Consider the following 13,357-nt stretch of genomic DNA (forward strand, 5'->3'; position numbering starts at 1 on the left):
CATTTTTTTTACATCCCCAATACAACCATTTTAAAATGAACAGAATCTTTTCCATTTTAGTCAGATAACTGCATATTTAGTTTTAGATGTGTTAAGAGAAGAAATAAACCAGGACTCCCTTGTATGCCTTTTCTCAGACATACTGACTGCTAAAGCAAAACATGAAGCTGCTCATCTTTTTCTTCTTTAGGTTTGACTTGATTCACAGCAAACTGCAGGACAGCATCATCCACCTATTTGTCAAGCCCCACAGTACCACATATTCATTTGTCTTGACTCCTTTTATCCTTAGATGTAGTAAGAGCTTCTTTGTTATCAGGAGAAAAAAAAAACATTTAGAAGTTCTGGGGTTTAATAGTTGTTAAAATTCTGTATGTTTAAGAGAACATGAAGCAAATACATGCCTTTGATCTAGGAGCTCTGTTCAAAAAGACACTTTTCACTTGGGACATAGATAGAACATATTATCTGAAGAAGAAAGTTTGTTTCTGTGCTTATGTAGTTGTCTTTCCACTGGAGTTAAATTATGCTCTGAATGCTAGCTCAAACACAAGCATGCCTTTTCTTTCCAACCCAGCAGCGTGAGTAACCTGCCAGGGCACTTATGTATCATCCTTCACTTCTTAGTATGCATCGCTACTGATCCTTTTCAGTTTTCCTTATTTGCTTGGGTTTTTTTGTTGTGTTTTTTAAAATTTTACTTCAAGTTCTAGACTTTAGAGTTCATATCTGTCTAACGGTATATATACACAAGTATGTTGGATATATCAATTGAGCCCAACGTCTCACCAGTTATCCTGAAAGCTCTGCAAGACTGCCCCATTACGAACAGTTTAAAAAAATAAAATAATGCCAAGTATCAATCTGGATTTTTAAAGAGATATTATATATTAGTATTTAAATAAAACTTCTCAAGGGAATCTGAGCAAAACACAGCTATATATAAAGACAGAAAGCAAAGGAGATCAAGACAGTGAATGCTGCAGAAGGCAGTTTAAGGGCATCTTTAATGTCCAATGATCCTTATTTAAAATGCTTTAGGCACATCCATGCTTAACAATGGGAATATTTTGATTTATAAAAAAGTTACTTTCCCCTTCCTAAAGTGTTAGATTAGTTGGTTAATGCTGGAAACATGCTTTGTATTTGTAATACTCTGCGAGAGTTCTCACACTACTTATGAAATTCAGCACATTAAAACAAGAGCAGTGAGACAACCTTGCACAGGAAAGTCCTTTTGGTGGTCTGCCTGCATGGCAAAAATCACAATCAACCAAGATAAAGCTTTCAATTTTTCATGACATCCCAAGGCAGTTATTTCTATCCAGCGGTCACATCCTTTCTTCAACTGCCAATAAGATTGTCACTTCACAGTCAATGTAATGTGGCAGAAATCCATATTGCTGGTTACAAAAGTGTCTGAAACTCTCTCCTGTTCCCATCTGGTCACTCCCATTGCCTCTTTAATGCCAGCATTAGCTTAGATGTGGCAATGTGATAAGACAGATAAAAGGGTTTAATCCAGTTGCAAACAAGCTTTTTTGCTTAGGTTAACGTCCAGTTAAAGCAGTTCCTCACCCTGCTTCAATACTCAGCTACATAAAATACCAGGGCTTATGTAAGAAACACAGCAAGAGAGGAAAGGGGTTCAAAAGTCCCCCATTTAAGCAGCAGCAACGACTCATTCTGCATTCAAGCAGCATATAACCACACATGATTCCTCTTTTACTTCCTACCCATTTATCAGCAAATTAATACTAAAGGTTCTAGGACATCCAGTTCTTCTAACTTTTTAAACAAGTTCTTATTTCCAAGTAAGAATGGTAACTCAATACTAAAAACATTTTTTTTTTGTTTGAGGATGATGCTCAGCCTTTTCTAAAAATGTAGCTAAATTGTAACACCCAAAATGCTTTTTTTTTTTTTCAAAATTTAAGCAAAAGCTTAGAAATGGGCATTAGATAAATTGAGAATTACAATTAGACCCTTACATCCCAACCTTATATTTAATATAAGGACCTGATACTTCTGAACAAGTGTCACTGAAATCCTACAAATTAAAAATAACATTAATATATCATACAAAAATGTACCCCAGATTTTCCTGAATGGAATAATTCCCTTCAAAAATATTTTCATGGACTTATATATCACCTAGGCATCATATTAGTTATGCCACAACGGTTCCGTGTAATTTATTCCACAGATTCATAAACTGAACTGTAAAACTCCTCTGTGTATATGATAAAATATTACGGTTTCTTTTATTTATTTGGGTTGGGGAAAAAATGCAGAATGTAAAATTTAAAGGTTTCTCAAGGAAGACCGTTACCTGTGGTGGAGTATAAGGCATTATATCCAATTCACTAGCTAACGGGGTCTGAAGCTGAGGCATAGATGGTGTTTCAGTCATATCGCCTTCCTCTTCTCCCATCTCTTCCATGTCCTCATCACCTCCTTCCAACTCAGCAAATTTTGCTTCCAGCTGCTGAATCTTCTTTTCCAGTAGTGGAGATGGTTCCTTCTGAGGAACTATGGGTTTTCTGAAAGGTGGAGGAGGAAGACAAAAAGCAGATGAGAACGCACTCATACTTCACAGGAGATGGCACATATTTTTTAAGAGAAAACCAACTTTTCTTCCTTTATCACTGAATGACATGGAAATAATGGTTACTCAGGATGTGCCTGTGCTTCCTTTCACAACACTGAGCAGAAATCATTCAATGTTTATGGCCAGTGTTTAATTTCAGTCACCTGTCTGAAGATAATGAGTTAAAAGGGGATTTCAATGCAGCAAATACTTCATTTCTGCAATAGAAGGCAGTTAACAGCACATCTTCCTTATATTTTACATTTTACTTAATTTAGAACTTAGTATTTTCACTAATATCAATGTTCACCAACTGGAAAGCTATTTGTTATTCATAATGAGGATTTAGGTATTTTAACAATATCCAAGAGAATTTACCAATCTCATAGTGTAACAACTTTTTCTCAAGTAGAAGAAAAAGAAAACATCCACTGGTATTAAGACTGTGGAAAGACTCATGTTATCTGGACTTCCTCCCAAAAGTGTAATTAGTCAAAATTCATGTTCTGATACAACTATGTCTTTTAAGTATGTACTGGATGTGGCTGGGATGGAGTTCATTTTCTGCATAGCAGATGGTGCTGTGCTTTGGATTTGTGACCACAACAGTGTTGATAACATATCCATGCAGTGTTGGCACATCATCATGGCTTTTTCTTTTTCCCTCTCTGCCCCACAGCAGGCAGGCTGGGGTTGGGCAATAAGTTGGGAAGGGAGACAACAAGGACAGCTAAGCCATACAACATTGTGCCCAACAAGAGAAGCTGGAGGAAAGGAGGAGGAAGGGGGACCGAACGTTTTTCTTTCAAAGTAACCATTATGCATGCTGAGGCCCTGCTTTCCAAGAAATGGCTAAACATCTGCTTGTCAATGGAAAGTAGTGAATTAATTCCTTATTTCACTTTGTTTGCATACGCAGCTTTGCTTCACGTATTAAACTGTCTTTATCTTGACCCAGTTGTTGTTCCTTTTGCCTTTCTGACTGGCTCCTCCATCCCGCTGCAGGTAAGAGAGCAAGTGGCTGGGTGGGGGGTTAGCTGCCAACCAGTCAGTGCACCACAATACAGAGGAGTGCTCAGAGAACCCCCTCATTCCCAACACATTTTTACCTAAAATAGTATATTTCATCATCTACAACTTTTGCAGAGAGTGAAAACCTCTTCAGCCCCTTAAATTTCTTCATTTGTTTGTCACTTTCATTGTAACGGCTCTCACAAAGGAAAACATCATTTTCAGAGATTTCTGTTGGTCTGCAGGAGAGGAAGTCTTTGAATGACAGAACCACACACTTTCCTGCAGAAATGAAAGAGCTGAGTAAGAAGGCAGCCACACATGCAGATATTTTACAAAGAGCATGGAAACTCAAGTTTTTGCCATCTTTTAAGTCTGAAGGATTCCTGGTATTTGATGCAACCAAGGAAAGTACAATTGATATCTCTCTTAAATAATGCCACTGAGGAGAAACCTACACAAACAACGCAGTTTTTGGATTTTTTTAAAGAACAAGAAAACCTGCAAAATAACAAAACCCCATGATCACTAGTCAGTTAACTATATATGGCACAGCATCGTAACTACAAAACAAAGTACACAGTCATCATCTTATGCAACAAATCAAATTTCAACCACCATCTGGACTGACTTTCTAGATAACATATACTGGAATAATTACATTAATAAGTGAGAATAATGGAATTTTCTGTTCTCTGGCTGCAGACAACGTTCACATGTAATTCCCTTACTGTAAGAAAGCTTCCTTATAGGGAAAATTCTCACTACAGGTCCCAAAGACAGAAATGCATATTAGAAATGGACTGAATAATCTCTCCTCCTGCATGCAATATGAAAAAAACATACTTGGAATCAAGCCTACACATAGTTATAAATCACTTCAGACTGTATAGGAAAAGAAAGAGTCCATTGAATTTAAAGTTGTTAATAATTACCCAAAATGCAAGTCATTGGACAGGTCTCCTCCAAGTTACTCAAAAACACTTCCTTCTTGTAGAACATTTTAGTTGGTTCATGTTCAGTTTCTTCAGGATGTATAAAGATTGGACCAAAAAAATACGCAGCTCCATCTCGCACCCACATCTTTTCAATTCTGGAAATAAAACCAAACCACTGACATCAAAGAAAGGCCATGCCTCCTAAATGAGACGGCTGGATGCACTAGGTTGTTCAGGGAGACTGTAAAAAACGAGTACAGAAGAACAGCCTATTCCAACTGTATAACTGTATCACCTTTTTTTAGGCAGCTAAACTTCCACCTCAATCTAAGAGCTTGTAACCTTTAGTTTCATTCAGAAGATTTTTTTACCATTCTCTTTGATACTTTTTGCAACAAGTCCGTCTTTTGTCAGAATTAATTTTATAGATACAAACTGCAAATAAAGTTGCACCTACCTTCCTACTCGAGGTCGCACTAACCCATGTGATTTTATGAAGACACAGTCCCCAACCTTAAGCCACATATCATTGTAGCAAAGCTGTTCAAAGTAATGGCAACCAGGTTCTCCATTGGACATTTCTACTGGAACATCTTCTTTGTCCTGCAGGAGAATATGCATTTAGAAACTTGTGGAAGAAGGAAAACCAAGCACACAAATAAAAAGATGCCAGGTGCAAATAAAAGACTTGGCTCCATCTTTACATTACCAGTAATAGCTAAACACTGAATAGGGCTGCACATGCAAAAGTGAGGGGCCTTGAAAACTGAAAATGAAATAGCAAAGCCAAAGATACCCTCCATGTATGTCGCAAGCTTTCCTATTTCACAAAGCTGTAATTGTGCCAGAACAGTATTTTACAGGTCCCTTTTTTGTTCTACTGCTTCTAAGTTAACAGGCCAAGCCAAGCCTTGTCAGCTTATTTTGATGGTTTGTTTTAAAGCACAATAACATGCTTAAGAGGCAAGAATTGAGCATACGGCCAAGTTAACATACTTAGAAATGTAATGCCTCAACTCTCATATACAATAATATGAACACGCCATGTACTGATTGCAAATTCATACCATTTGCCATATTTAATTCCTTACTTTTTAGGCAAAGCTCACAGAGTGCCTCATTTGACTTTTTAGTCTAGGATTTCAGAAAGCCAATGAAAACACAGGCTATTTCCCCAGGATATGGAAGGAAAAGACGCTACAAGTCTTCATTCTCTCAGTAGAAATAATTGCTTCTTTTATCATGATGTGAATAAATACAATAATATATACTAAGCGTCTGATTAATGTTGACAATGAATATGTTGGGTATTCTGTTCTGAGGTTCTGTTAGAGAACTCAGTGAAAAGTGGATTTATTTTATGACTCTATATTTCTTTTTTATGGCTCTGATTTTAGAAAAATTTAATTCAATTTAATTGAATTTCATACATTTATTTCTTTTATGACTCTAAATACAATAAAATAAAGCATTTTACTTAGTATGTTGGGCATAAATATTCTTAAGCATTCTGACAATAAACCACTCAGTTACCAACCATAAATAGGTCACAAACAACAGAATATTACATATTGCTGACTGCTGCATAGCTACTGATATATTTTACTGAAATACTACATAACAGAGCACTTCAACATTATCATGAACTAAAATTAGACTTTTAGTTCTACTGATTCTTTAGGCTTATGACAAGCTTTAGAGTAAAAATGTAATTTTCTTTTCCCAAGTGGTAAAAAAACTCACACCACCTCTTCACATGATCACAAGAAAGCATTTGTAGAATCTAGCAAATATGTACACAGTTTATTTTCTGGTTAGACTATTTATACTTTGTTTGTATTTATTTACAAATGTGTATAACAATTTACAACAGAAACATATTTATTTAGATTTTATTGTCTAGATGTTGTGAAACAGATATCATGAGGACTCATATTTTGTAATTCTTTATCTGTCAAGCATAACTGATGTTCCATTTGCCATCTCACATACCTTTTCAAGATGAAGGATACTTTCTCCCACCTTACTGTCCTCCAATGTTTCAGCGTGTTTCTCCTCATCTACTTTGTCTGTATTAGCAAACACAGAAGCAACACGGACTACAGGCAGGGGCACATCTCGTGGGACAAATCTTACAGAGCTGACAGGCATAGTCCACAGTTTAATTTTTTTAAAAGATTTTGTCTTTGCAGAATAACGTGACTCGCAGACATAGACATCCTCATCTCTGAAGCTCTCAGGACACAATTTAAAATATTCCTGCAGATTGAAGAAAAAATATAAAGTATTTCAGCAACATACACATACCCCACAGACACACAGTGAACTCCCTCTCATGCTTCCTGGTTTTCTTCTATGTTTCTATCAGAAACAGTTTTAAACTAATAAAGCCTTTCTGCTGAGTTCTTTTCCTCCAGTTTGGCAACCAAGTTATATTTAAAATTAAAAGCAAACAAGCAGAAATCCCACCCTTAGAGAAGAAGCTGAATCCAGTACAGGTTATCATGTGAGAAAAGTTAGGGGTTTTTGTTTACCAAAACAGTGTATTAACAAGATCTGCAGCCTAAACCCAAGTTTACAAGATTTCTGAGCTTTGACTTGGAAAGAGGACATGATCACCAAGTTTGGTGTGAGGCAGAGGTGAGTAAGCTCCATGCTCATTGATACGTGACTGTGATACCCGTTCACATACTTAGCAGCTGTAGAACTTTGTTCCATAGAAACACACCGCCTTCCAAAAACTGGCTGAGATAGGTACATTGCAAACAAGCCAAAAATCCTCAGCACAAGGATGATGTGGAATCAAACCTCAGACAGAGCTAAAAGACTTCATCCTTTTACCAAGCCATTCAAGCCTCCCTCTCTACCAAACCTACATCTACATGCTTTTATGGGACCTTTAAGAATTTACCTGCAATTTCTCTACTACATGCTCTGAAAAATCAGTTAATTAATTATCAAATAAGCATAGGATTCTACAAACCAACCAGCACCAAGAAACACCATCACTTGGGTGAACTATGTATCTCATAAAGCAAATGAAGAATACAAACAGTACACAGGAGCAAGTCCTATTTTATTTTAGTAGAACATCTCTATGTTACAATGTCTACACTCTTCAAGAAAATAGCAGAGAACATATTAATTGCTTAACAAATTAGTCTGAACAGTCTCTCACCTTGACAAACATGACCACACATTTGCCTAAAATTTTGCTAACAGGAACTTTATTGTAATAGTCACTTTTAAAAACTTCTTTCTCCAAGAATTTTCGTGTTGCAAGATGAAATGTTTCATTTGGTCGATAAAACCAACAGCCATAGAGCCATTTCTCTCCTTTAAAATAAGAGAAGGGAGAAAGAAAGACCAAAAAATGTAAAATGACATATTCTCTAGTGCATGAGCAAGAAAAAACAGCTGTAGATTGACTGACTAACCAAACAGTCATATAGTCATTTATCCTGAGAGTAAATTGTTTTAAAACAGGAAAAGATTCCTTAACAGTTTCATGTAAGGAAAACCAGGTTGCATAAAAAGCCTGCCAATTTTTTTTTTTTTCTCAGTAAAAACTGACTCAGAAAAATAAAGAAGGAATCCGTTCTTATTTATAAATCTTGACTTTCAGGCCTTGAAATGGCTTCAAAGTCCACACAACAATCACCTGATTATTTGAAGAACCTTGGGGAACTGGTTTCAGGTTTTTTAGGAACTCTTTCTTCCGTATTACACTGTGAGAAATTCAAATTGTTAACAATGATTTGTACAGAAGTTACAAATATATACTATTTTTCTAAATATAAGAAAATCTGTAACCCGTAGACTACAAAGTGCTATTTACTTTCTCCGTAACAATCGAACATAAGAAACGTCCAACTGGCCAGTGGTCCATCTACCCCAATACGCTGCATCCAACTGAGTGAGCAGGACAGCCTATTAGGAGAACACATTTGATCTTGGTCACTCTCCATAACTCATTCCACTCCTACAGTCATTGCACTAGGGGTGTTAGAAAGCTATTCTCTTTATCAGGCTATTATTTGTTGGTTATTCCCTTTATTATCTTGTTTAGATCTGTTGTACATGGACTTGTCTCACACATTTTTGAACCTGCTGATTATAATCCACAAGCTCCTGGAGACTCACTACCCACTGCATTAAAAAGCCAAACACTTTCATTTGTCTTAATCTGATTTGTTAGTGTCAGCGAGTGCCCTCTAACTCCAGTACTGCTGGATTTGTTGAATAGTAGTTTTGCATTCACCTTATCTACTCACTTCATGATTCTGCAAACCTTAATTATATCCTGCCTTACATTTCTCCTCTCCAAATCGAAGAGTCGCAGTCTTTTTAATCTGTCCTTGTAACATATCCATTCCATGCCTTTAGAAAAAAGTACAACCAAAATGGTTAACTCCACTATACCCCACTGCAGTTCTCAGCAACTGTATTTTCCAAGATTGCTGAGAGTGCACCATGCTTATTTGATACTCCTATCTCCACTCTTCCTTATACTTAAGAGAAGTACCTCCTGAAAACAGAAGGTATGAGAAAAAACAAAATAGTACTCTCATGGCTTGATTTGGTCTAGGAAATGCAAGATTTAACTCAATTCTGAAATTTAATAAAGGCAAGCTCTGAAACTGAGCTGTTCCGTGGAACATTTCCAGTTAAACATGCCCAAATTTGGATCAGATTTCTCAGCACAGAAAAACCCCATGTGTTCTTCTGTGCCTAAACTACAAGAAGCCCATCCCACTTACTCTCTGGGACGCCTATGATCTGAGAATAGGTAGAGATGAACAACAAAAAACTGTGTTGATCCAAGAACTTGGTAATATTCTTTGTAATAAGTCAACTCGGAAACAAGCAAAATATTCACCAGTCCACACATCCTTCTGCAAATAAAATAACATCTACACAGAAAAAGCTCAAACTGGAAGTTTTAAATAGTGATAAGAAGTTTAACCATATTGTTTTCCTATAGCAAAGACATCCTTACCAGCTGAATCTTCCCACAGCCGCTCAATACAGACTATGTGAGGTTGCAAGTTGGCTTCAGCAGGCTCCACATACACATAATCTCCTACATGGTACATGCTGTTCTTGAAGCTGCAATCCTGGCTGTAGGTCCGATGCAAGCTTGACAGCCCAGCTGATCCAGAAGAATCTTCACTCTTTTCAGCTTCTTATTTCAAGAAGGGAAAAATAGATGTTAGGAATGTCACATTTTCACATTAGTCAAGACTACTGATATGAATGCTGAATGCAAGTGCCACATGATACCTGATGCGTCCCTCTGACACTGACTTACAGCATGAAGGAAGGGTTTCAGCATGTTTTGTGCTGCCAGCCTTTCTGCTACTGCTGCTGCTGAAGGTTAGGTTTCCCTTCTTCAGCCGATTTTTACTGAGCCCTCCCAGTGAGTGAGGAGGAACTCAATGACAGCACTGAGCTCAGATGCCTTCAGAAAGGAACATTTTGCTTTCTTTGGGGTTTTTAGCTCTCAGAGGGACAGAAAAAGGGCATCACAGCTGTTGTCCCCTTATAATACTGAGCCTGGTTGCAGCAACCAGACTTTACTGCTGCTGACATCAGTGCTATGTGGGAAGATGAACCATGTTAGAATTCAAGAACTAAGAACTAACAGCTCTGCTCCCATCCACGGAAAGGAGCAATTAGAGAGATTTATTCATACCCCTAGACATGCTCCACAATGATTACATGGACAGAAGCAACCCAGAACTGTGAAACACCATGAACCATCACAGTAGATTTCTTGCCCATTCCTTTTCGTGCTCACAGTAGGCAAGTAAGAAATGAAAAAGGCTTACTTCAATATAATTTCTTTAACAGTGTTAAAAGCACGATCATAGACAACACCATCAGCACATGAAGAAACCAGTATTTGTTAAAAAGGAAATGACCAAAATGTCAGTTGGAACAGTCATGGCTAAGTTTATTATCAGCAGAAAGCTATAGTAAAAACCTATTGTTTTCTTTTATAATATCCTTGAAATAAGACTACTGGTATCCTAGTGTGTTCTGTTTAAAGAGTATACATAAGGTTAGTATCTACTACAGCTCTTTCTTAAAAGCCATCTGGCCTGGCTGATAAGGATCAAAATAAAATAAATCTCTCATAACTTTAAAATACAAGACCCTTAGTGGACAAGACTACTAAGGTCCCTTCAGTAGGCAAAGCTGCAGCAACAGCAGAGCATATATCATATGTATACATACATTTTTCAATTAACACATTTAAAATTAATGATAAGAAAGTAGCTACCTCTCTTCTCCTCCTCTCTTTTGAGCTTATCTTCCTCTATTTCTTTGGGCAGCTTTTCCTTCTTTTCCTTTTCTACATCGTTGTGAAGATGCTTGGTGGTATAGCTGAGAGCAGGTGACAGAAGAATCTCTCCGTTCTTACAAAGTTCATCTCGAATTTTAATGAAGAACTGTTGAAGTTCGACCGCATCCTCGTAAATCTCTGAATCAGTCCTGTACAAAAATATGTACAACAGGGTAGAAACATAGTTTGTGCAGAGTCAAACAGGATCCTAAACACATACCCATCAATCACCACACTTAGTGATAAAACTAAAGCTTCACTCTACTAATAGAGTCTGTGTTTATTCATAATAAGCAGCAGCAGCAGACGCTGGCAAGTTATGCTCCAGCTGCTACTCTACTCTGCTCTAGTTCCTATTATATAGTTTCCCCTAAACCAATATTTCTGTATATACCAGTCCTGAAACACCAGAAAAATCAAAGGTAACTAGCTGCGACTGGATCTCTGCAATCTGTTAACTTCCAAAAACTTAAGTAGTAACAGTATTATTAACAAAACTGACTTATTTGAAAGACCCATACTCCTGTTAGTAGATGTTTTAATGTCCTTTCCTTCAGAGTCAAGATTTCAGCTGCATATCCCGAAGTACCCTACCTATTCAAGTAAAGCACTGCAAGAAGTTGCAAGTGTTCATAGTTTTTGCACAGTATTACCATAACTCATACAACTCTGATGGCTTCAAAAGGGTGACCTGCTAGTCAAGCAGTTAGTGAACAGCTCCTCCTCTTCATTTTTTCAATTTGAAAGTTAGCACAAACCTGCTTTTCACAAGGTGTGCCTTTGCAGGATTAATGTAAAAATCATCTCAGGCAGAAACCTAACTTTTTCCTAAGTTTTAAATGAAAGCACACATTCCACTGTAGACTTGATAGAGCTTTTGAGATTTAGTTTCCTAAATACCCATATCAAGGAAACCAAACACCTTAAAAAACTTCAGCCTTTGTCTAATGTTAGCATGCTAAACCCATGTGATAAGACAAAGGATACCTGAAAAATAAGGCTTCACTCACCTGTTCATTCTCCTTGCCCTCTCTAGTACCTCAAACATATTCTCCTGGAACAAGTCCAATCTTCTATATCTATTATTTTCAACATTTTTTCGGATAATATCAAAAGTCAGAGGAGGTTTATTTGGGAAGTTGGGATCAACAGCAGGTATCTCAGCTAAGGAGTCGCTGTAGCATCTTCCCTCATCATCCTGGTGGCTCATAACAGATACAAAAAGGTTATGGATAAGTTCCTGAATTAGCAAAGTGACATTGGGTACATGTGAATCCTCATCTCCTTCTATTTCTCGACGAGTTTCAAGCAAAACTTTATGCAGGACCAGGGCATCTTTATAAATCAAAGATTCTGGCTCGTTATATGTGCAAGCGTTATTGAACATCATTACAAAGTCCTCTACCATAGAATCAATATCTTGGTATTTATTTGCCATCATATGACTTCTGATCTTTTCCATGTCAACAGGCTTTTTAATGGTTACATAATAGTCAGGAAGTTCAGACCGAGATGGCAGCCTCAAGAAGATGGCGCTCAGTCGCCTGCCTCGTTTATCCGTGTAATTCTTAACTGCTTCATACACCTCATTCAATTTCTGTTGCATTGGAGTCATGTATTTCGACTTTTTAGGAGAAATGCCACTTTTTCTACCTAAGCAGACAAAAGGGGAAAAAAAAGAAAAAAATCTTTACAAAACCAGAGCTTGCACACTTCCTTAACCATCTCCCTTCCACTTGAGAATTGCTTACAGAGGAACCACTTTATGCTATGAGCACAAGACTCACAACATGGAGACTGTTCCAAGTTGCAGCTTCCTTTATTCTTCATCGCTGTATGAATATATATTTTTTTTAAATGTTATTTTTTGGGCAAGCACAGAATCATATGTTACTATGTGGTACACCTGGCACAGGTCTCTTCAGACTTAAGCATGGAAAACATCTTTTCCTACCTAATGTTAATGAAAACTCCTCTAAATTCAATTTAGTCTTACTAGCTCCTACATCAATTGCTCTCTACAGCTGTTAAAAATCCAGTCATCACAGGGCATTTTCTACCACTAAAATTTAATATTCTAAATGTTATCAGATTCCTTTATGACACGTTTATGCCAAATTAGAGAGGATTATTGCAGGTAAAATGTAAAATAAAGCCTCCCATGGGATTATCAATCAGATTATCTTTTTGATTAATTCAGGATATCTGTTACTCTGTCTCTGCCTGTAAATTCTCTACTGCCTGTACCTTACCTAAGAGCTACACATTTCTATTTGCAAGAGGGCTGTGTGCAGCTATTTTCTTTAAGCCTTTCTGTGCAATGTTATGTTTCTCAGTTTACTAAATTCTGAACACTTAATATAAGGGAACATAAGATTTGAGTAGTAGCAAATCTGTGACATTGTTGGAAATTTCACTTCTGTTTTTCATGACTTTCAATGATTTTCTAAATAAAGCTCACATTTCTTT

General features: G+C 37.0%; 1 protein-coding gene across 12 annotated transcripts in view; it reads right to left on the reverse strand.

Moving 5' to 3' along the window:
* PBRM1 (polybromo 1) overlaps positions 1–13,357 on the reverse strand; it is a 59,869-nt gene that overhangs the window by 15,593 nt on the left and 30,919 nt on the right. For all 12 annotated transcript variants that reach the window (XM_026857302.1, XM_026857295.1, XM_026857296.1 and 9 more), the window contains 9 exons: positions 11,899–12,541; positions 10,826–11,037; positions 9,539–9,724; positions 7,718–7,875; positions 6,532–6,798; positions 4,997–5,142; positions 4,537–4,694; positions 3,700–3,883; positions 2,333–2,543 (listed from right to left, as the gene is read on the reverse strand). In XM_026857302.1, the coding sequence (XP_026713103.1) occupies positions 2,333–2,543; positions 3,700–3,883; positions 4,537–4,694; positions 4,997–5,142; positions 6,532–6,798; positions 7,718–7,875; positions 9,539–9,724; positions 10,826–11,037; positions 11,899–12,541 (2,165 nt within the window). The remainder of the gene's footprint in view (positions 1–2,332; positions 2,544–3,699; positions 3,884–4,536; positions 4,695–4,996; positions 5,143–6,531; positions 6,799–7,717; positions 7,876–9,538; positions 9,725–10,825; positions 11,038–11,898; positions 12,542–13,357) is intronic.

Source organism: Athene cunicularia (genome assembly GCF_003259725.1).
Source record: "Athene cunicularia isolate RWA chromosome 12 unlocalized genomic scaffold, athCun1 chr12_part1, whole genome shotgun sequence".
Lineage (NCBI taxonomy): Eukaryota > Metazoa > Chordata > Aves > Strigiformes > Strigidae > Athene > Athene cunicularia.